The sequence below is a fragment of the Miscanthus floridulus genome, chromosome 18 (genome assembly GCF_019320115.1).
Source record: "Miscanthus floridulus cultivar M001 chromosome 18, ASM1932011v1, whole genome shotgun sequence".
NCBI classification, from domain to species: Eukaryota; Viridiplantae; Streptophyta; class Magnoliopsida; order Poales; family Poaceae; genus Miscanthus; species Miscanthus floridulus.
The window spans coordinates 24,841,117-24,865,377 of record NC_089597.1 but is presented as its reverse complement, the minus strand read 5'-3'; the positions used below and the strand labels follow the sequence as shown (position 1 = coordinate 24,865,377).

Sequence of the window (24,261 nt, the reverse complement as noted above, 5' to 3'; positions counted from 1 at the left end):
AGCAGAAGCTCTCAGAGAATATTGAAGAGATGAAGATATCAGTTCGCTCTAATCACAATAGGGCCGAGGAGGTAAAAGCTCATGCTGAAGGACTCGCTCATGCCCAGCTGATTAGACTTGGTGCTGACCAGGATCTTGTGCAGGGAATTAAAACCATTGATGATTTGTCCTGTCCGGTGCCCCAACAGCTAGTTTTTAGCCGTTGGAAAGTGACCATTTGAAGAGGCATCGCCATGTCTGGTGCCAGGCACCGCCGTGTTTGGTGCCCTCACAGAAAGCTGCTCCAAATGGGTAACGGCTCTATTTGCTTGTGGGGTTATAAATAGAGCTAGTGGCCGGCCTTGGCCACTATCTTGGCATATCTAACAGCTGCATACACCCTTTGAGAGCTGAGCACACCACTCCACTCACTTGCACACGTGATTTCATCATCTTGAGTGAGATTGGAGAGCCTCTAGCGCATTGCTTAGTGTTCTAGCATCTTGTGGCACTAGCTGGGCGATTTGGGCTGGTGGAGTTGTTACTCTTGGTGTTTTCCGACACCTAGATGGCCCGATGATTGATGGATCGTCGAGCGGAGAAAGGTGATTATCTCCGGCTCCGATCATTGTGATTGTGAGGGGTTCTTGTGCCTTCCCTGGCAGAGCGCCAAAGGCAACCCTAGTGGATTGCTTGTGGCTTGTGTGATCCTTATCTTGTGTTGGTTGTGCGGCACCCGGTTGCGGGTTTGGCGTGTGATGCCAATTAGCGCATGAACCTCTAAGTGAGTGAATCTCCACAACGAGGACTAGCTTGCTGGCAAGCAAGTGAACCTCGGTAAAAAATCATGTGTCACCTTGTCCGAGGTTTTCTTGGTATTCATTGATTGATTGTGATTGATTGGCTCCATCATATTGTGATTGGCTCTATCCTCGATGCGGCGGTATAATCATCACATCCCCTACCTTGCATTTACATTTCTAGTGTTACTTCGCTCTTTCATGTAATTAGTTTTGAGAGCAAGCTTGTGTCGGGTCTAGTGGTTAGTGTGGCTCTTTAGTTAGCCTTTGAGAGCACACTAACTTAGTGTAGTAACTTAGCCATTGTGTTCTTAGAGATTGTAGTCACTAGAATTGTGGTAGGTGGCTTGTATTTTTAGTAGGCTAGCGCAACACTCGCTTCATCATTTAATTGTCTAACATCTTTGCTAAGTGTTGTTGTAGAAATTTTTAATAGGCTATTCACCCCCCCCTCTCTAGCCATCAAGACCTTTCAAGTGGTACCAGAGCCATGGTCACTGTGATTTGAGGCTTAACAACCTTCGGTGTCAAAATGGCTCAAATCAACGACACCAAGAAGTCACCCCAATTTAATGGCATAAATTATCCATATTGGAAGTCTAAAGTGACCACACACATCAAGTCAATCAATGTCAATCAATAGAAAGGTGTGAAAGGTGGTGGAGACCAAAATTGAGATAGCCGATTCAGAGAATCCCACCAAGGCCAAAGAAGTGCTACTCCAAAACAATGATATTGCTCTTAGTGTTATTCATGATGCTATTGATGAGAGAACTTTTGAGTAAGTGCGTGTTTAGTTTCAGGAAGTTGGAATTTGGGGCTACTGTAGCACTTTCATTTTTATTTAGCAATTAGTGTTCAATCATGGACTAATTAGGCTCAAAACGTTCGTCTCGTAATTTCCCACCAAACTGTGTAATTAGTTTTTTTTCATCTATATTTAATGCTCCATGCACGGGCCGCAAACATTCGATGTGATAGGTACTGTAGCACTTTTTGGGAATTTGGGGTGAAACTAACAAGGCGTAAATAAAAAACATTTAGATGACTCATGTGGTATGGAAGAAGTTGGAAGAATCATTTGAGGGAACATGCAATAAAGGGTGCAAAGGCATACATTCTCAAGGAGAAGTTTGCTAGCTTCAAGATGAAGGAAGATGAGAGGGTGTCGGACATGTTCCATCGAATGGAGGTGCTTGTCAATGATTTCAAAGCACTTGGTGAGAAAGTGGAGGACAAGGACTTTTCTCATAAGTTCTTGAGATGCTTACCCACAAGATTTGGCATGTTGGTCACCTCGCTAGTGATGACCGGTTTGGACACAATAACACCAAACCAAATCTTAGGAGATATCATGACCGATGATGCATATAGAGATGATGATGAGAAAGAAGAAAAAAGAAGAAAGATGAGAAGAAGGAAAGATGAGAAGAAGGATGATAAGAAGAGTGTGGCATTCAAAGCCACATCATCCAAGGGCAAGGCCAAGCAAGACACATCAAGTGAAGATGGAGGCTCATTCTCTTAGGATGATGATGATGATGATGAGAAGATGACTCTCTTTGTGAAGAGATTTGGCAAGTTCATGGTGAAGAAGGGCTATCATGCTAGAAGGAAGAAATCTTAATCCAAGAACAAGGAAGAATTAAGAAGGTGCTTCAAGTGTGGAAGCAAGGATCATCTTGTTGCTCAATGTCCATACAATGGCGACAATGATGATGATGATGACAAGGAGAGCAAGAAGAAGGACAAGAAGGAAAAGAAAGAGAAGAAAGACAAGATGACCTTCAAGACGAAGAAGGGTGGTTCATATGTGGTCACTTGGGATAGTGATGCTTCCTTAAGTGATGATGATGATAATAATGATGACAAGACCACCAAAAAGAAGCCTCTTGCAAGCCTTGCTATCAATGAGAAGCCCTCTCTCTTCGACAGTCCATCATGCTTCATGGCTAAGGCCACTAAGGTACATGTTTGTGATGATGAATGTGATGAGGAACATGATAATGAAAGTGAAAGTGACAATGATGATGAACCCACTAAAGATGAACTAATTGACATGTTAGAAGATGCTAAAGAACATTTTGACATTAAGAGAAGAAAATGCATAGACTTGCGTAAGGAACTAAAAGCTCTTAAACAAGCCTTTGATGAGCTCAATGCATCTCATGAGAGGCTAGAGGAAGCCCATGAGAAGCTTGGCAAGGCTCACAAGAAGCTTAAAAAGGCTCATTCCTCTTTACTTATTGAGCAAAATGAGAAAGAGCATGTTGTAACATGTGACAAAGGTTTAACTTGTGATATAATTGATGGATCATTCTATAAGACTATCATTGTTGCTCCTTGTTGACACCGTTTTTTGCACATGTCAAAATGATCGGAGTGGACTAATCGGCAAGGGGAAAGTTACTGTATACTTGATAGCCGATGAAAGCCAGCTTGTAAAGATGGTTGCCGATAGCTGGTGATGGTCGATGGAGAGGTTGATTTAGACTCGGGCGTTGCCGATGAGGTTGAAGGTGTCATTGTCGATGCTGATGAAGGGAGGCTTGAAGACTATTGCTGATGAAACAGGGAGTATGCCGATGAAGGAAGACTTGAGGACTACTGCCGATGAAACAAGGAGTATGCTAATGAAGGAAGACTTGAGGACTACTGCCGATGAAACAGGGGGTATGCCGATGGGAAGGAGGACGGTGAGATTTCCATCGTAATTGAGGCGGACAGGGAAATAGATAGGAGTTGATTTCCTTTTCTATATTTGTTAGAGTATGATTCATGTAAGAGTCACGTGTTTCCTTAGATATGGGCTTGGTGTCCTAGTTGTGTTTGGTTGTGTCTCTTTAGATCAGGGTATAAATATGGAGTGAGAGGCAATGTAATTAGATATATCAATCAATATCAAAACCAATTTTTACTACCATTTGCATCTACTTACTTTTCGGCGACTTCGTCAATTTGCATTATTTTCTCTTTACGAGTTCTCATTGATTCGGCGAGCTGCATCGCTTCAGTGCGACCTTCGGCGATCCTCGAGTTCCGCGTGAGTACCTCTTGGCCGTGACTTCCAGGCGTATCGCTGTTGTCAGGACCAAAGTGCTCGTATCTTCATCCTTGTTGATTAATAGGTCAAATCGACTGGCACGCCTTGGATATCGATTCGAGTATTAGCCCTTTGTGTTTGCAGATCCACTTTTGCATCAACACTCCTACTAACCATTCTTGTAGCACATCTACTTCTACCTCATGGTGTGAAGTAAGTTGGTCATGTAGAGCAAAAGTGCATGAAAAAAGTTTCAAGCCAATGTATCCTCAATTAAGCTTGATTCTTTCTATGTGCTTACTAAGGATACTAATGGTGTGAAGACAAAGTTTATTGGTGCACCATGGATGGGCTCAAAGAAAAAAGCCATTTGGGTGCCAAAGAGCTTAGTAACTAACCTTCAAGGACCCAAGCAAGTTTGGGTACCTAAAAAGAATTGATCTTCTTTTGTAGGTCAATTATAAAGCCGGAGGAAGGCATTGGGTTCTTGATAGTGGGTGCACTCAACACATGACCGGTGACGCAAGAATGTTCATCTCAATCAATACCAATGGCAATAATGGCTATGATAGTATCATATTTGGTGACAATGACAAAGGCAAAGTCAAAGGGCTTGGTAAGATTGTAATATCCAATAACATGAGCATTTCCAATGTGTTGCTAGTTGAGAGCTTGAACATCAATTTACTATCCATGGCTCAATTGTGTGATCTTGGATTCAAATGCATATTTGGAGTAGATGATGTAGAGATCAAAAGTATAGATGGCTCTAATTTGATCTTCAAAGGCTTTAGATATGAGAATCTATACTTGGTTGATTTCAATGCAAGATCAAAATTTGATAGTAGTAAGGAACAAAGCAAGGTTGGTAGCACAAGGCTATACACAAGTTGAGGTCTTGACTTTGAAGAAACATATGCCCCGGTTGCTAGATTAGAAGCAATTAGAATCTTGCTAGTCTATACTTGTGTCCACAACATCAACCTCTATCAAATGGATGTCAAGAGTGCATTTCTTAATGGCTACATCAATGAAGAAGTTTATATTGAGCAACCTCCGGGTTTTAAAGATGATAAGAAACCCAACCATGTGTACAAGTTGAAGAAGGCATTGTATAGCTTGAAGCAAGCACCTAGAGCATGGTATGAGAGGTTGAGGGACTTCCTACTCTCTAAAGGTTTCATGATGGGCAAGGTTAACACCACTCTTTTCACAAAGAAGATTGGAAATGACTTGTTTGTGTTGTAAATCTATGTTGATGATATCATATTTGGATCAACCAATCAAGACTTTTGTGAAGAATTTGAAAAAAATAATGGCAAATGAGTTTGAGATGTTCATAATTAGAGAGTTGAGTTACTTCCTTGGTCTTCAAATCAAGCAATTAAAGAATGGTACATTTGTAAGTCAAGGCAAGTACATCAAAGATATGCTCAAGAAGTTTGGCATGAATGAAGCAAAGGCCATAAATGCACCAATGGGAACAAATGGCAATTTGGATAGTGATGCAAGTGGCAATATGGTGGATCAAAAGTTGTATCGGTCTATGATTGGAAGCCTACTCTATGTGACCGCATCAAGGCTAGATGTCATGTTTAATGTGTGCATGTGTGCAAAATTTCAAGCCTCACCAAGAGAAAGTCATTTGAAGACTACAAAGAGAATATTAAGGTACTTGAAGCATACACAAAATATTGATTTGTGGTATCCCAAAGAAGCAAAGTTTGAGCTAGTTAGTTACTTTGACTCAGATTATGCGGGATGCAAGGTTGAAAGAAAGAGCACCTCGGGCACATGTCAACTATTGAGAAGATCAGTTGTTTCATGGTGTCGTTGTTTCGAGTTACCACCGATGAGTAAATTTCTAGTATTGCGCGTCTGGCTCGGATGGTGTGCTTAGAGGACATGAGGTTTATACTGGTTCGGGTAGAAAGTCCCTATGTTCAGTTCATCGCTATTACTCGTGTTACTAGCACTGAAAGTTTGTAGTAGGGGTTACAAACAGGTGAGAGAGGGAAAGGATCCCAAGTCTCTGGTGAAAGGAGTGAATGCGTGCTGAGAGCTCGATTGCTGCTCAGCCATGTGTTCGTGTAGTTCTCTTGTGTTGATCTGGATTGGGTCTCGATGGGTCAATCTGATTAGATCGGATCAGATTGAATTGGATTCCCTTCATGGGACGCCCTGCTTTCTCTTTTATAGGCCAAGGGAAAGCATGGGTTACTGCAAAGGAAAAGAGAAGAACGAGAGAGAGAAGAAGGCCTTTAGGATCGTCGGGTCCTTCTTCACCTTCATGCAGGTCCTACCGATCTTGTAGATGTCAATAGGGATAGCTCCATGTCACAGCCCTATTCGTCACTAGCACCATGAGCAGGCGTCTTCTGCCGGTCATGGCATTCCATCCCGTCCCAACGGACGTCGTGGTGAACTGACGCGCCTGTCATCATTCGTACAAGGGTTAGGCAGAATAGCACTGGCATGCCCGACACTGTTCTTGATGTGAACCCTCAGGTATGGCCTATTATGGCCATGGGTTACATCGAGACATGCCAGTCTCTTCCCTAGTGGTAGAGTTTTGACCCAGGCCCATACGCTTGGACCTAGAGTGGTTGGCGGTGGTATGGATCCCCATTGGGCGAGGCGGAGCCTGTGGCCTCAGGGTTGGGCGAGGCAGAGCACAAACCCAAGGGTCGAGCAAGGCAGAGCCCACGGCCTTAGGGTCGGGCGAGGTAGAGCCCGCCCCCAGAGGTCGGGCGAGGCGGATCCCATGCACCTGGGGGTCAGTTGGAGCTATAGTCACGCTCTTGACTGCTCGAATGAATCAATGTTGATGACCATTAGCTCCTCCTCTTCAGGTACCCTAGTATTGGTCCTCGACAGTAGCCCCCGAGCCTACGAAGGAGTAGAATACTCCTTCGGAGGCTTTTCTGAATGGGAGAACTCTGAGGGCCTTGGCCTTCTTTTGTCGCCCACGGCGTGTCCTGGGGACGATGATTCCCTTTCATCGTGATCGGACCCCTCGAGGGTATAGCCATGAGATTTGGTGGGTCAAAAAAGGACTTTCCTGATTCCAACCCCTACAGGGGTATGTCATTCTACGACTGTGTGTTCAGTCTCCTTGCGAGTCCAACTTTCCTCGAGCCCCCGCCCATAGCAGGGGTCCGGTCGAGGGTTGGCTCGTCTTTGTGACCGTCTTCCCTCAAGCGTTTTTTCTGATAAAAATAGAAGGACTAAGCCATGCCATGATTTTCCCCTATGGACGAATTGTGGTGCTCGGTGAGCTATTAACGGGATAGTCCAAGTGGGGCCCTGACATCCCATCTGCGGGGGTCCGGCTTGGGTCAACTGGTGACCAACTCCAGATTCTTAGCAGTCAATCCATATAGTTCTTAGGTCCATCCGACTGGTCCCGAGGGCTCTCTGCCTTTCTTCGAGGAAAAACCATGGATAGTATCCGACCGAGACTCGAACGTGGGCCGGGATGCCCACGACGCTCGTGCGCCTGAGTACTAGTCGCTAGGGGGCCCATCCCTTTCCACCCCTCAGTCTAAAGGTGCCCGGAGCAGTTGTCAAACCTATTGGTGGGCCAACCCTTGAAATCCTAGGCCTAGACGAGCCGTAGGAGCGTCTTTAGCTCTGTATCCCTCTTACCTGTGACGGGTCGTGGCCCATTCAGGGAGGCAAAACGTCTGGCGCATTTTTCAAGGGGACAGCCATAGGTTGCGTGTGCATGCCCCATGACAAGATGTGGTGACAGGTCATGGCAGGCATGGAGATCTAGGTGGGCGGTTGGTTTACTCGCACCTGTCGCCCCTATAAAACCAAAGGGTTGGCCCTCCATGTTTCATACACACGCCTGCATCCTTACCTCCACAGCCATGCTACCGCCGCCAACACTTAGGTTTCCTGCCTCCGCATCTCCTCCGCCGTTGAGCTCGCATCCATCCGCCCCCACCTCCAATGGATCCGTGGTGCCGTTCTGACATCACCTTCCAACGCATGGAGGGCCTCGTCCATCGCGGTCTTCTCAGCGCGCGGACCTCGGTCGAGGAGTGGTTACTACCTGACGATGAGGATTTGCTGTCGCCACCCGATGGCTACGTGGTGTCGTTCGCCCACTTCCACGAGCGTGGCTTGTGACCCCCGCCCACAAATTCCTCCGAGGGCTGCTGCACTTCTACAAGATCGAGCTACAGCATCGCAATCCCAACAGGATCTAGCACATGGATCGGTTCGTCCTTGTAGGCGTTGGGACCCTTCCCATTCTATGGAGGGGAGGGGATGTCTAGGAAGCCAGTGGAGGCAGGACGTACCGTCGACCTGCCCCAGGAGCCAATAGAGGCGAGCGGGTCTGCTGTCGCACCCGAGGTGCCAGCGGAGGCGGGCGGCTCCACCATCGCGCCTCAAGAGCCAAGGCGAGCGGGGCATTCCGCTAATGTGCCCCAGGAGCTGCCAGGGGCGAGCCCCTCTACCCAGGAGCAGGGGGAGGGCTCAAAATGGCCTCATTCCGATGAGGCAGGGCAAGGGTCAGGGTGTTCGTCCCCCAAACGCATCTACCACCCGACGGCGCTGAGGTGAGTTATCAATTCCTCTATTTTTTCCTATTTTAGTCAGATTTCATCGTGACTTATGTTTTTTGTCCTTTGTAGCGTCAGCAGGCATCGAAATCCTTTGGCGCTGGTGGTGAAGAAGAGCATCGCCCTCCAATCGGGCGGCGACTGTCGGCTGGTGTCATGCCTATTTTTGGTAAGAGTGGCACTAGTGTGACCGTGTTGCTGGCTGATCAGGTGCCGCCCATGATGGCACATGTGCCCTCGGCGAGATGGGCATACGTGGGCATTCAAGGGGCACCTTCGGAGGTTGTGGAGCAGCTGGTGATAGCCACGATACCGCTGTCGATGGTGGGGCGGATAGGGCTGCCGACCGCGCTCGTGGAGTTGACCATGGTAGGCACGACGCAGCCGGTCGTGACCCCACTGATGCAGGTGGAGGTGGCGGTGGCCGTGACAGATGGGTCACAGCCGGGCACAACCGTAGGATCGCCTGAGGCACCGTCGTGACCCATGCCATCGGCGGCCCAAGCGAGAGCGTCTGGCATGGGTCGGATGGAGGGGGACGCGGTTGAGCAGTCCCCGAGAGTCATGGTGCTGGGAGAGAGGTTGGCATCCGCACCACTGACCCCTTTTGTCGCTAGAGGGGGCGTCCTGGCGGGGATGTCATGGCAAGAGGGGTCGGCAGCGCTTGGAGCCGGCGGAGAGTCATCCCTGACCCTGACGTCAGTGGGTAGCAGCTCGCCTGCACGCAGCGAGCCCCTGCTCTAGTGGACGAATCCGCAAGACCCCGCCTTCATCGCTTAGACCCTCTAGCCTCTGACCTCTCGCCTGGCTGCCTTCGCCCTCCGGCAGTTCGGCGTGGTGGCAAGCCGGCGAGCCGAGCGAGAACCCCGGCTCCTCGGCGGGCAGCGGCCACAGCCAGGGCTAGGGACGGCCTGGCCCTCCTCTCACCGACCGTGCCGTAGCACATAGCGCTCAACTGGCAACCGCCCCAGCTGATCGGCTCTGCCCCTGCTGCCTACAGCCGCCTGCAGCCAACAGATCTGCCACTTGCGACCTCCCTGCCTACCCCTTGTGGCTTCTGCGGTTCTGCCTGCTGGGCACCGATGCCAAGAACTGCAGCCACATTGAGCTCACCATGAACAAGGGAGTGTTCCCTAAACGCCAATTGCAGCAATGGCGCCGCTCTGTTCCGACTGTTCTTCCATGACTGCTGGATCTATGTAAGTAAACATTGCTAATGCAAGATGGACATATATTACTTGCTTGCTATAAGTATTCAGGGCAACATATGATCTATCGGTAAAAGTGTTGTCTGTCGCTAAAGGTATTTAGCGACAACACTTACACCGCCTAGACAAGTTTATCGCTATAACTTTTTAGCGATAGATCGTCTATCGTTGTATCCACTTTTAGCGTCAGATCGTCCATCACCAATCTTGGTGTTGTGGTGTAGCCGGTGCGCCACCTCAGGCTCACATGGCCTTCTCGCCCGTGCAGCCTCCCACAACCTTCGCGCCGCTCCAGGTCTCCTGGCCGGCTCCTATGTGGAACCATGCTAGCCTAGTCACCGCGCTCAACTAGCTCAACCTCCAGGATCAGAATCCCTAGGTGTTAGACTTCGGTGCTTCTTCCCACATGAGCTCCTCGGATGGTATACTCGTTTCCCGCCATCCTTCCTCTCACTCCTTCATTACCGTTGGTAATGGTCAAAATCTTCCTATTTCATGTCGTGGAGAGTCTATCCTTCAAACCCCCGTGTCAAATTTCCCTCTTGATAATGTTCTAGTTGTTCCATCTCTAGTGCACAACCTGCTTTCAGTTCGTCAGTTCACCTGGGATAACTATTCTATCGAATTTGATGCTCTTGGTTTTTTTGTCAAGGATATCCTGACCCGACGCATGATGCTTTGCTGCAATAGAGCTGGCGACCTTTACACCATCCCCGCTGCACCTTTCGCTCCGCACGCCAGCCTCGCCATCTCCACCGACCTCTGGTATCACCATGTTGGTCATCCCAACTCCGCCACCATTGACATTCTTTGCCATAATGAGTCCATCAGTTGTAATAAAGTAGAGCATCATCTATGTCATTCGTGTCAACTTGGCAAACATGTGTGGCTGCCCTTATCAAACTCTAGTTCATTTAGCTCTATTCCTTTTGAACTTGTTCATTGTGACGTGTGGACATCCCATGTTGCTAGTATCTCGGGTTATCAATATTACCTCGTTTTGCTCGATGATTTTACCCATTTTTGTTGAACTTTTCCCTTCGTTCGCAAATCTAAGGTTGCAGCCCACATCACCAATTTTTGCAACTGTCTCCACACAGTTCAGCCTCGCAATCAAATCCATCCACGCCGATAACCAGCACACATCACCAATTTTTGCAACTGTCTCCACACAGTTCAGCCTCACTATTAAATCCATCCAGGCTGATAATGGCACCGAGTTCGTAAACAATACCATCCAGACTTTATTTGCCTCCCATGGTATTCATTTACGCCTCTCGTGTCCATATACTTCTCCACAAAATGGCAAGGCCAAACGCATTCTTCGCACACTAAACAATATCAACCGCACTGTGCTCATTCATGCGCACATGCCAGCACCTTACTGGGTTGAGGCGCTCGCCATAGCGACGTACCTGCTGAACCGGCGCCCATGCTCCACCGTTCGCAATGCCATCCCATATGCTCTACTCTACAACAAGACACCTGATTACTCCCATCTTCGTGTTTTTGGGTGTCTCTATTACTCCAACTTCACCGCCACAGCTCGCCACAAGCTTCCCCCTCGTTCGACAGCTGTGTCTTTCTTGGCTATCCCTCCTCGCACAAGGGGTACCGCTGTCTCAATCTGTCGACCCGGTGCATCATCATCTCATGCCACGTTGTATTTGACGAGAGCAACCTGGATTTCTTGCTTGCAGGTACTGTGCCGACGCGCCTCCCTGCGGCCGCTCCGTCGCACGCAGACATTGAGCGACCGCTACCTACTCAGGTGGTCCTGGTGGAGTTGCTGGATGACCCCGCTATTCTTCTCCGTGGGCCTGTGTGGCTGCCACCCCTGCTCCACCGGCGGCCACACCGCCTCCACCAGCGGCCACCCCTGCTCCACTGGCCCGGGACTTCCACCTGACATACAGTCGGCGTCCCTGGGCCTCTGCGACGGAGCCAGCGGTCGACCAGCCCGCACCACCACCAGCGGCCGAGCAACCTACACCGCCGCCGCCCGAGCAGCTTGCTCTGACACCGGTCATGCTGGCCCCTGCACCAACACCTACGTCGTCGGCCTACCGGATGGTTACCCAGTCATAGACCAACACTCTTCGTCTGGTACAGCGCTACGGCTTCTCCGCCACTCACTCCGTCATCTCGCCGGTACCGGCGAATTACCGGAGTGCCTTGGCCGACCCTCAGTGGAGGGCTGCCATGGCTGACGAGTACAAGGCGCTCGTTGCTAACGGGACATGGTGCCTCGTTCCTCGTCCTCCTGGCGCCAATGTTGTGATGGGCAAGTGGATTTTCAAACATAAATTCCACTCGGACGGTTCCCTAGCCCGCCACAAGGCGCGTTGGGTGGTTCGTGGATTTTCTCAGTGCCACGGCATCGACTACAACGAGATGTTCAGCCCCGTCGTAAAGCCTGCCACGATACGCGTTGTCCTCAGCATTGCTGCTTCACGATCCTGGCCGATCCACTAGCTTGACGTGAAGAATGCCTTTCTTCACGGTCATTTGGCGGAGACCGTGTACTGCCAGCAGCCTCCAGGCTTCGTCGACCCTGCTCATAGCGACGATGTTTGTCTTCTACAGCGGTCTCTATATGGCCTGAAACAAGCTCCTCGGGCCTGGTACCAGCATTTCGCAGCCTATCTCTGGCTGCTTGGCTTCGTCGAGTCCGTCTCCGACACGTCCCTCTTTGTGCTCAAAGAGGGGGATGCTACCACCTACCTGCTCCTGTACTTCGACGACATCATCCTTATGGCGTCCTCGGCCGACCTCCTGCAATGCATCATGGCGCGTCTTCACTCCGAGTTTGCCATGACAGATCTCGGCGACCTGCACACTTCCTTGGCATCTGCGTCACGCGCTCGCCAGAGGGTCTGTTCCTCTCCCAGCGCCAGTACGCTATGGATCTTCTACAGCGGGCGGGCATGGCCGAGTGTCACCCTACCACCACACCGGTTGACGCTCGTGCCAAGCTCTCAGCCACCGACGGAGCTCCAGTCGCTGATCCTTCCCAGTACTGGAGTCTTGCCGGCGCCCTACAGTACCTGACGCTCACCCGTCCCGAGCTCGCCTACGCGGTCCAGCAGGTGTGCCTCTTCAGGCATGATCCCCGCGAGCCTCATTTCGCGTTGATCAAGCGCATCCTATGCTACGTGAAGGGTACTTTGTCCACCGGTCTCCACCTCAGCTCCGGGCGGGTCAACTCCCTCACCGCGTACTCCGACGCGAACTGGGCGGGCTATCCAGACTCCAGGCGCTCTACGTCCGGCTACTGCGTCTTCCTCGGTGACAACCTGGTCTCTTGGTCCTCCAAGCGCCAGACGACGGTGTCCCGTTCCAGCGTTGAGGCTGAGTACCGCGCGGTTGCTCATGTCGTGACCGAGTGTTGTTGGCTTCGTCAACTACTCCAGGAGCTCCACGCACCCATTGCTTCTGCGACCGTCGTCGACTTTGACAATGTTAGCGCCGTCTATATGACCGCTAATCCTGTCCACCATCGTCGCACAAAGCACATCAAGATCGACATTCACTTTGTCCGCGACTTGCCTTGGGACAGGTTCGGGTGCTCCATGTCCCTTTGACTCATCAGTTCGCGGGCATCATGACCAAAGGCTTACCTGTACATTTGTTCACTGACTCTAGGTCCAGTCTTTGCGTCCGAGATCCTCCCGCTGCGACTGCGGGCGGGTATTAGACATGTATAGTCCTGTATACATTGTATCTGGATATGTGTACTCCAAGCCCCATTGGGCTATATATATGAAAGGTCACCCCCCTAAGAGAGTGTGTGGTGTTTCCCTATCTCTCTACAATAACATTCTAGTGGGGTTTAATACATGTGTTATATAACTCTAAACTTATATTTTTCTATTGTTTATATTGCATATTCTTCTATTCAATAGATGTGTAGTCATAAATCATACTAATATTTGTTTATACTAAACTTTTTTTAGAAAAAACATACTTCTTGTGCTAATCTCTAAATAAATTTCGGCGAAATTTAGGCCAAATTTCACGAAATTCAGTAATTTCGGTGGTGGCCGAAATTTTTTGCGATACCGAAATTAAAAACCCTGGGAATGATCACATATTTCATGAAAAATAGTAGCAAGATATGTACTTCATTACAGATCTAAAATGTAGATGATCTCTAGAAAATAATCAAAATATGGAAAATTGACAAAGTGGACGGAAATCACAAATCAATACTACAGCAAATGTTATTGCATAATTTGTTACAATGGAAAATATCAATGTTGAGGGAGGCCAGAGAAAATGGATGGAGGACAGTTTACAGTTCCCAATACACAGTTAGAACAGAGAGAGTAAACAAATAAAACCATACAGGATAGTACAACAGAAGTTGATATATACAAAACTGACACGTCACCATACCTGAAAGGTAGCACCATTATGAATGATTTCATGGGCAACTGGATCACTGGTGTACTGATGTAACGGCATAACCATATCCTCCACATCATATGCATATGCCTTGACCTTCTTACTACTATGAACTTGGTCAATCCCCCTGGCATCTCTCTGGACAGTTACAGTATAGTCATTGAAGGAATATTCTAATACAGGCAATGGAAGAATCATAGTTGTGATCTATAAGTTCATTAGTTCCAAGATAATTTGGAATCTATGCTCCTGGTTGTTCAAATTAAATATGCCAAGAAAAAGTATGGAAGTGTAACTGCTATTGAAGCTCATGGGGTCACACTTGGAACCCTCCTCTGACGGAACTAGGATGTTGAATCACTGTCCTGTAACACCTAAAAAGTAAATGGATGGTAGGGAAACTGTAATATACAGAGCTCGATCTCTACGAATTTAAGGAAAATCCAGTGGATCAACTGATTTATCTCTATTACAATTGGTGTTTGGTTTGGTTAATACCAGATACTGATATCTATCAAACATCCAATTCAATGTTGAATATAAAGCACAAGGTCCCAAAATATAAGGTCCATATTTTAGAAAATTAAGTATCTTGACAGCATTTTGTCAACTTTGAGCCCATAATCATATCCACCATATGTTACTGAGTACTTTCTGACACAATAAAGTACGAATCTAAACCAAAGGTTGAACTGAAGTGGATAGGCATACCCTGGCAAACAGATCTTCTCTCATCCAAGGAACCAAGTACTTCCAAGGCCAGGTGTCCAAAGTACTGATAGTTAAGTTTGGGTGCACAAGGAATCTAGCTGCAACTTCAACTGAGAACTCATATGTGCTAAATACACGATCAACTGGGTTCCTTAGTATTGTTACAACAGAAGTTCTCTCCCTTGGCAACTTGGAAGTTAAGCTATAGTCATCATGACTAACAACCAGCCTGCAATCAGGATGGCTGATAAGAATACCAAAATATCATTAGAAATTGTAAGCAAATTATCTTAAGAAAAAATCTTGGAACTGAACTCATGAGACAAACACTGATAGTTACTTCACAAGGAACAACAATTAAAAAGTGCTCCTTCACTACCTACATATTTGTTGGCAACTTGGCATGACCCATAGACAGGCCACGACATCCATGTAAAATGTCAGTTAACAATTTGAAGATGTAGTTGCTATGCATATACTAGAATGCAGTAATTAGCATACTGGGATACCACCCATGTTAACAACTTTCACATTCCTGGTCAGGTAAGCACTAAGAACATTATTTCATTAGACCGAAATGCAGTAAACCATATAGATTGCATTTAAATTCTTTGGTTTATGATCACAATTTGTAAAATAAAAGATAATTTTCCTAGAGGGGTATTCCCAAAGCACTTTTTTCATAAAGGCCATGAAATTAACTAATTAAAACAGCAGGGCAGATGGCACCCAGGAATTCGAAGAAGACGTTCATTTTTTTTTAACAAATTCAGACAGCTCACAGAACAGTGCTACTAATCAGAACTCAGATGAGGTGCTCAAGAAACAGATATGGTTTGTCGAATTGCCCAATGGACATGATGATGCAGTTGAACAAAGTAGAGAGCTAACTTTCCTCACCTTGGGTCGAACCGTAGCTTGTCGTAGGAACGCGGGCATTGCTGCGCATTTGTATACAGCTTTTTGAGGAAGCTGCCCAGGCATGAAACATCAGCGGGATACACCTTAGATTACTGTGAACCAAACTGATGTCCAGTCCAGCGAATGTACCAGCGAGAGTAGGCGCGACCTCCAGTCCTAGGAATGTGGAGGAAGAAGAGCAAATCCTTGAGGCTCAGTCTGTCCCCGTCCTCCTCGCGCCCAGCGGAGGAATCCGCCCAGCCCCTGACAACACCCTCGCAGTGTTTGTACCCATCGTCGGAACTGACAAGCGGAAGCAGAGCCACTGCATCACCCGAACGAACGAGCGTTCAATTAGTTCACAAACGACGCAAAAATCCGAGGCAAGTATGTTTCCCAGCTCAACGAGCGCACCGCGCCGAAACAGTGCCAGCGAATGAATCGCTCGATCAACACGGCGTCAGCAACCGCAAAGCAGAATTCAGACGTGGCGAGGAGACAGCCGAGAGGGAGGCGGGCGCACCTGACACGAGGACGAGGAGCGCGAGCGCGCGGGCTCGATTCGGCCGGGGCCGAGCCGCCGAGGCCGAGGCGGGCATAAAGAGTGGGGGTTTGGCACTTGGCAGCGGCAGCAGCGGTGGTGACCTGGTGGGAAAGCGCCGCGCCGTCCCGTGCCGTGGGATGGGTTTTGGTCTGTTTCGCGCTGCCGGCCTCGGCCCTCGGCCAGAGGAATTATATTTGTTCTTACTTCTTAGTGCCGGATCTTACCGTGCCAGCGGATTTTCCATTGTTTTCCTCGAGTTCTCGTCTACGCCGACCGGCCGTGCGCTCTAGCGCCACCGGCCTTCTCGAGCCGCTCGCCAGAGAGCTAACCAACACGCGCCTCTCCATGGCTAGCCTAGGCTTCTCACCGAAGCACCTCCACACCAAAATCGTGCAGCTCCGAGCTCTGGCACCACCCCCGCCCCGGATCCAACGGCTCAAACCTTCCTGCGCGCACCCTACCTTTTTGTCTCGTGGTTCAGTCTTGATACGGTCGGCATTGCCCGAGGCCCATGGGCGCCTGAAGCTATGCCTCCTAGAGCCCATGGTCGCTACCCAAAGCTGAAGCCGCCGCTTCCCTGACTCCCTGTGCCAAAAGCTCCTCCCGTGGCCACCACCCCCACACCAAAACAGGCGACGACTTTCTCCCCGTGCCTCTCTTCGGTCTTGCATGTATCCTCGCCGCCGCTTCACCAGTCTGTAGCATGATAGCATCCCGACAACCGCCCGTGGGCCGTGGCCGTTGCGTCGGACCAGAGGCCCAGGGATGGCGCGGGTGACGCCCGTCGCCGGTGAGCACCCATTACAGGACTGTCACATGTAATGAGTCCCACAATTCAGGGTGAGTCCATCCTATACTACTGTACTTTACAAGTTATCTATACTTGTGAACACACTACCAACGCGGCATCTCAAATTGTCTGGCACCGGTACGACCGCACGAGTATACACGATGATTCTGTGGATGATAACACCTCTGCCCCAAAGAATGCATAGGGTAATGTCTGGGGGCATCATCAGACTGTACATCAAAATCTAGAGACTGCCTCATGAATTCTATTTAAACCTTAAGTTTAGACGTTCTTTTTCTCGTCGTTACAGCAGATGTGACCAAAACTATGATCGTGGTGATCCCTAGACCAAGCAAGACCACCATCCAAGGCGAGCAAATCCCGTCGCTGCAGATTATGCTGATCCAGCCCTCCTGAAAGAGATAAGGCAAAGCACATGAGGCTTCCTAATAGCAGAAGTACAATTCTTCATTTCCACAGTTCCACCGCATACGAGAATGGTTCATCTTATCGTGTTTCATCCCTGGCATGTGTGCATGCATCGAATAGTAGCACATGTGATGTTAATGTTATGTCAAGTAAATTGTAAAACTAACATATTCAAGCACTTGATGACTGTTGATATGAAGCAGGCTCCCTTATTTGTCAAATTTGACTAGATTGTATTTCAAAAATTAGCATGGTTAGCCATGGTACACCCTCTGGACCTCACCCATGTCCACCACACATCACTGAGATTCTTAATTCTGGCAGGAAAAGCTTGTCAAACTAAAATGAACCGCATAACTAGTGTTCTTTGAGTTTGAATAAACCTTTTGTTCTGCCAACTGTCTGTGCTGCCCCACCATGGATTGCTGAGCTTTTAGCATCAGATGTTCCTGGGTAAAAATTTTCTTAGCATGATCATAAAGTTCCATGTCAAGGCTATTCAACGAGATAATTTGTTTCAAAATTGCCTCAGGTACCAGCTTCCGTGCCTGCAAACAGAACTTCCTATGTCATTGCTGAAACATTCTAATGTGAAAGGACTCAAACATATAATATAAGATAGAAACAAGCAGAAATTTCCACCTATTATTTGAGTGTTCCATTATGACAAAAAGATAAGCACATGAATGATTGTGAAGTTTTGAGCACATCAGCCTTAGCAATTATATCTCTATTTCTTTTTTCATGGCCTCAGTGTGTACTTGATATTGATAGAGAGGAAAGAAATTGGGTATCCACATAAGCTAGAAACACCATCAGAAATTTCCAATTATTTTTGCTGTTTTAGTTATGACAAAAATATAAGCACATGAATGGTTGTGAAGTTTTGAGCACATAAGCCTTAGCATTTGTATCCCTATTTCCTTTTTCTGAGCTTCAATTTGTATTTGATATCGATATAGACAAGGGAATCAGGTACATACGATGCAGATTTCTGTACTCGCAAAATACAAAATGAATCAAAAGCAATGTTCAATGTTTGGTCGTTACCTCTTTTGAAAAGTTTGCTTCCTGAACTTTCTTTAGGGATATTTTACGACGGCTAGATTGAGACTTCCGAAGTTTGGCGATGCAAGTTTCATAAGCTTCCATCAGTTTACCAACAGTCACCTGGCATCAGGAATAAACTAGCATTGTGATCACAGGCTAATAACAGAAAACTCTACACAAGGTTTCGCAAAAAGAAAACGGAAATAAAAGAAAGAACACTCTACACAAATAATTGAGTCCTTCAAGTAGTGTATTACATTTCCTTTTCCATGTTCGTCGTTGGTAGAGTTCAGGGCTTCATTATTTTGCCAACCATGCGTGCTATTCTATCAAGAGAACATAAATATGAGATGGAGTGTACAGATTCTACTATATAATCACGCAAAACTAAACAGCGCAATTATAAGGTTTATAACCACCCTCATACCAGATGTTCATTTGTTTCTTCATCATCGGGCTCCACCATGGATGGGTGAGAGTCTGTGAACAGTAGAGATTAGATCCTCATTTATCATCTTTGAGTTGCCAAAACTGTATCAAAAGAATATGGAGAATCATATAAAAAAGCGCGTACCCAGTGCAGAGAGCTCCCGCTCTGTGCGGGGTCTGGGGAAGGGTGTCAGTGGCAAGCCTTACCCTCGCCTGTGCAATGCGAGGAGACCGCGACTCGAACCCGGGACCTTCCGGTCACAGGCGGTAAGACTCTACCGCTTGCACCAGGAATCATATACCCAGAATAAACATAAGATTTCTTTGTGTAATTATTTCTTCAAGTCACTTTCTTTCATAGCCTTCCTGGCTTAATGTTAAGTTATTTCTTCAAGTCACCTTTTTTCAGATTTGCCCTAATATTTTTAGCGCAGCAAATCATGCACAAAACCACAAGTTGCTACTTCAAATGCTACACCAGCCACAGTTAGAGTGCTGCTTATGCATTAAGTGGTTGATGAGCAGCTTCATTCCACTAGTCTGTACTTTTGCTGAATGTTATGCTGGTTCAAACTCACATTCATTTTGATTAGGGATGCACATACGATATCTCCGTATTGATGCATGAATCTATGCTTGGGTTTCGACAATTGCAGTGATGCATTGCTAATTTGTTAGGGAATTGTCTCATCAAAACATCGCTGTACTATCATTCAGTTCAATAATCAATAAAAGATAAAGTTGAGCTGTTGGCCATTGGTCTAAAATAACATAAATGCAACTACTGAAGACACAATAATAAGTTAGGACCACCAGATTGCAATGTGTATTACCAGTCTCACTGGGCACATCTTCCTTGAGATCTAAATTCAATGTCCCAGATTGTGAAAGCACCTGTGCTCCTACCATATAAGCAAAAAACCTCGCTGATTCTTCATGGTCCTCCGTAAGTCCTACATATAGCATCTGGTCCAGCCTATTCTGTAATAAAATATCATGGTATTACTTTAGGGAGGGAAGTATATAAAAAAAAACTCCAGACCCGCCTTCGTATACTGAATGGATGTATTTGTTTTAGTAAATGTTATTGTCATAATGCATTTACCTACTGTTTAAGTCCCTTCTGCATTACTGTATAGTCAACACAGTGATGTTTTGCATGCAGGAGAATATAGTTAATGAATGATGTATCACATGCTTTGGCCATTGGAATGCACAACAAAAACCTTTCACGACATTCATCTTTGGTATATACCTTAGCAACTTCAAGCACAATACGACCAAGATCTGGATGCTTTCTGACACAATGCCGAACCTCATGTGCTCCATCAAAGTATGAATTGTTCGTTAACCCAGTAATCTGCCAAGGTAATATGAGTACACATAAACAAATTAGCAAAACCAGATCGTTAAAGCTGGCTGGGAAATCACCTGCAGCCAGATGTTTAATACAGTTTTGCTTGTGTGAGAAGATATAATACAGTAGTATAACACAAATACACATGAGACAAAACACAGTACTGGTACAGATTTGCAACAAAATTACTGAACAGTGAATATACAAATTGATCAGTTTGTCAAGACAATGTGTACTGGGAAATTGGTATGGGAAAAAAAACACTATTATTCTGCTCAATCTTTCCACAAAGGTTTTTCTCCCAATTATTCTTATAAAGATCCTGAGGTTCTGTAGGAAAATGTATATGCATATAATAGAACTGCTGAACTTGTCATTGTTTGAGAACACACGGTGATGAAGTAGAGGTTTAACTGTGGTGGTGGATATATCATATCAGTAAAAAAAAGTCATAGTAAGCATGCATGCATCTGTTTTTTATTGTCCAGCTGTATCGCATGAGCTATCCAGGTTGTTCAAGTAGGGAATGATCACATATTTCATGAAAAATAGTAGCAAGATATGTACTTCATCACAGATCTAAAATGTAAATGATCATCTTTTGAAAATAATCAAAATATGGAAAATTGACAAAGTGGATGAAAATCGCAAATCAATACTGCAGCAAATGTTATTGTATAATTTGTTACAATGGAAAATATCAATGTTGAGGGAGGCCAGAGAAAATGGATGGAGGACAGTTTACAGTTCCCAATACACAGTTAGAACAGAGACAGTAAACAAATAAAACCATACAGGATAGTACAACCATACAGGATAGTACAACAGAAGTTGATATATACAAAAATGACACGTCACCATACCTGAAAGGTAGCACCATTATGAATGATTTCATGGGCAACTGGATCATTGATGTACTGATGTAACGGCATAACCATATCCTCCACATCATATGCATTGACCTTCTTACTACTATGAACTGTGTCATTCCCCCTGGCATCTCTCTGTAAAGTTACAGTATAGCCATTGAAGGAACATTCTAAGGCAATGGAAGAATCGTAGTTGTAATTTATAACTTATAAGTTTATTAGTTCCAAGATAATTTAGAATCTATGCTCTTGGTTGTTCAAATCAAATATGACAAGAAGTGTAACTATTATTGAAGCTCAAGGGGGGTCACACTTGGAACCTTCTGACAAAACTAGGATGTTGAATCACTGTCATGGAATACTATGGATGGTAGGGAAACTGTAATATACAGAGCTCTCTACCAATTTAAGGAAAATACAAAGTGGATCAATTGATTTATATCTATTACAATTGGTGTTTGGTTTGGTTAATATCGGATATAGATATCTATCAAAGATTCAATTAAATGTTGAATATAAAGCACAAGGTCCCAAAATATAAGGTACATGTTTTAGAAAATAAAGTATCTTGACAGCATTTTGTCAAAACTATTGCATTTGAACAGCTGCAATATGAGCCCACAAGCATATCCACCATATGTTACTGAGTACTTTCAGCCACTATAATTCTATAAAGTACAAATCTAAACCAAAGGTTGAACTGAAGTGGATAGGCATACCCTGGCAAACAGATCTTCCCTCATCCATGGAACCAAGTACTTCCAAGGCCAGATGTCCAAAGTACTGACAGCACGAGACTTTGTTAACACACGGGTAGTCATTAACTTTGCAGAAGTTAAGTTTGGGTGCACAAGGAATCTAGCTGCAACTTCCACTGAGAACTCATATGTGCTAAATACACGATCAACTGGGTTCCTTAGTATTGTTACAACAGAAGTTCTCTCCCTTGGCAGCTTGGAAGTTAAGCTATAGTCATCATGACTAACAACCAGCTTGCAATCTGGATGGCTGATAAGAATACCAAAATGTCATTAGTTGTCAGCAAATTATCTTAAGAAAAAATCTTGGAAATGAACTCATGGGGACAAACACTGACAGTTGCTTCATAAGGAACGACAATTAAAAAAGTGCTCCTTCACTACCTACATATTTGTTGGCATGACCCATAGACAGGTCACGACATCTATGTAAAATGCCAGTTAACAATTTGAAGATGTAATTGCTATGCATATCCTAGGATGCGGTAATTAGCATACTGGGAGACCATCCATGTTAACAACTTTCACATTCCTGGTCAGGTAAGCACTAAGAACATTATTTCACTAGACAGAAATGTAGTAAGCCATAGATTACATTTAAATTATTTGGTTCGTGATCTAAATTTGTAAAATAGAAGATAATTTTGTTAGAGCGAGTATTTTCAAAGAAATATTTTCATAAAGGACACAAATTAATTAATTAAAACAGCAGGGCAGATGGCACACAGAATTTGAAGGAAACACTCATTTTTTAACTAATTCAGACAGTTCACCAGAACAGTGCTATGATTCAGAACTAAGATGAGGTGCTCATGAAACAGATAACATTTGTTGAATTTTGCCCAATCGACATGATGGTGTAGTTGAGCAAAGTTGAGAGCTAACTTTCCTCACCTTGGGTCGAACCGTAGCTTGTCGTAAGAACGCGGGCATTCCTGCGCATTTGTATACAGCTTTTTGAGGAAGCTGCAAGGCATGAAACATCAGCGGGATACACCATAGATTACTGTGAACCAAACTGATGTCCAGTCCAGCGAATGTACCAGTGAAAGTAGGTGCGGCCTCCAGTCCTAGGAATGTGGAGGAAGAAGAGCAAATCCTTGAGGCTCAGTTTGTCCCCGTCCTTCTCGTGCCCAGTGGAGGAATCCGCCCAGCCCCTGACGATACCCTCGCAGTGTTTGTACCCATCGTCGGAAGTGACAAATGGAAGCAGAGCCACTGCATCACCCGAACGAAAGAGTGATTAGGCAACTCCAACCAAGCTCTCATCTGGTCTCCTATCCTTCTTTTAGGGGCTCGAGACTTGAAAACATAGCTCCAACCGAAGCCTCGTCCCCCCACCCCCCGCGGTGGATGAGGCACTCTCATTCCTTTCTCCTAAACCCCCAGATGTAGGAGTCCCTCGTCCTCTCCCCTACTCATTCCTCTCTTGTTACAAGGCTGACAAGTGAGCCTAATAAGTGGGACACAGTAGGAAAGTTTTAGGGGATCGGTTAGAGTGTGCTGAGAAGTAGGAGCTTGAATATGGACGAGGGACTCTCATCTGAGGAGATAGGGGGGCAAACATCGCAAAATCCGAAGCAAGTATGTTTCCTAGCTCAACGAGCGCACCACGCCGAAATAGTCCCAGCGAATGAATCGCTCGATCAACACGGCGACCGCAGCCTCAAAGCACAATTTAGACGGTGCTGAGGAGACAGGCGCACCTGACACGAGGATGAGGAGCGCGAGCGCGCGGGCGCCCAATCGGAGCGCCGCTCGCGCCATCGATTCGGCAGGGGCACCGTCCGGCGCCCAGATCCGGCGGCGAAAGCGGCGCCCTGGCGCAGCGATTGGGGGAGAGGAGAACCCGCGAGGACAGGCACGGAACGCAACGGCGACGGAAGGGAGGACGACGCGGGGCGTTAAAAAGGGGTGCGGGGAGAGGAAGCGGAAACGGAAGGATCGCGAACGGGCAGCGGCGGTGGCAGTAAGCGGGGGACAGACGGAAGGGCGGTGAGGGCCTCGGCACCGGCGCGGGCGGCCCGGCACCCGCCGCTTTCCTCGCCTCCCTCGGCCTCCGAGCCCCCACTGCCCGGTGCCCCGCCCTCTGCTCTCTTCTCGTCGCGGCGTTGTTTATTCGCTCGCACGCGCGGCTGCCCCTGCCCAGCGCTACTCAGCGCTAGTGCCGGTCGCTCTCGGGGCGGGGGAGGGCGTGCCGGGGCCGAGCCGGGCGTAAATAGTGGGGGGGTTGGCGGTGGTGGGAAAGCGCAGCGGAAAGGCCAGTTTTCCTCGCCACTTGCGCCGCGCCGTGCTGTGTGCCGTGGGATGGGTTTCGGTCAGTTTCGCGCTGCCGGCAAGCGGTGGATCTTGCCGTGCCGGCGGATTTTCCATCGGTTTCTACGCGTGTGCTTGATTGAAGTCGAGTTGACGA

The 24,261-nt window shown here is 46.9% G+C and overlaps 3 protein-coding genes across 6 annotated transcripts; 1 reads left to right on the top strand and 2 right to left on the bottom strand.

The window, feature by feature from the left end:
• The first annotated feature begins 12,531 nt into the window (after positions 1 to 12,531).
• LOC136523499 (secreted RxLR effector protein 161-like) lies at positions 12,532 to 13,188 on the top strand. Its single transcript, XM_066517163.1, has one exon. It carries the CDS (start codon positions 12,532 to 12,534, stop codon positions 13,186 to 13,188), a length of 657 nt encoding a protein of 218 aa, XP_066373260.1.
• A 628-nt stretch (positions 13,189 to 13,816) lies between these two features.
• On the bottom strand, positions 13,817 to 16,942 carry LOC136521050 (protein-tyrosine sulfotransferase-like). Of its 3 annotated transcripts, none has more exons than XM_066514765.1 (5): positions 16,146 to 16,942; positions 15,773 to 15,947; positions 15,623 to 15,694; positions 14,723 to 14,966; positions 13,817 to 14,149 (listed from the first exon to the last, which is right to left on the bottom strand). In XM_066514765.1, exons 1-5 carry the CDS (start codon positions 16,219 to 16,221, stop codon positions 13,994 to 13,996), a joined length of 723 nt encoding a protein of 240 aa, XP_066370862.1. In that variant the 5' UTR covers positions 16,222 to 16,942; the 3' UTR covers positions 13,817 to 13,993. The 3 variants fall into 3 exon arrangements, with proteins under 3 accessions (XP_066370862.1, XP_066370863.1, XP_066370864.1); XM_066514766.1 differs by having other exon boundaries at positions 14,723 to 14,951; XM_066514767.1 differs by lacking the exon at positions 13,817 to 14,149 and adding an exon at positions 14,181 to 14,385.
• A 129-nt stretch (positions 16,943 to 17,071) lies between these two features.
• On the bottom strand, positions 17,072 to 24,044 carry LOC136521049 (protein-tyrosine sulfotransferase-like). Of its 2 annotated transcripts, none has more exons than XM_066514764.1 (12): positions 23,555 to 24,044; positions 22,892 to 23,066; positions 22,743 to 22,814; positions 21,810 to 22,098; positions 21,085 to 21,225; positions 20,120 to 20,224; positions 19,698 to 19,845; positions 18,863 to 18,915; positions 18,693 to 18,761; positions 18,436 to 18,555; positions 17,769 to 17,834; positions 17,072 to 17,369 (listed from the first exon to the last, which is right to left on the bottom strand). In XM_066514764.1, the coding sequence occupies exons 1-12, from the start codon at positions 23,613 to 23,615 to the stop codon at positions 17,226 to 17,228; spliced, it is 1,443 nt and encodes a 480-aa protein (XP_066370861.1). In that variant the 5' UTR covers positions 23,616 to 24,044; the 3' UTR covers positions 17,072 to 17,225. The 2 variants fall into 2 exon arrangements, with proteins under 2 accessions (XP_066370861.1, XP_066370860.1); XM_066514763.1 differs by having other exon boundaries at positions 17,769 to 17,933; positions 23,555 to 24,043.
• Between the last annotated feature and the right edge of the window lie 217 nt (positions 24,045 to 24,261).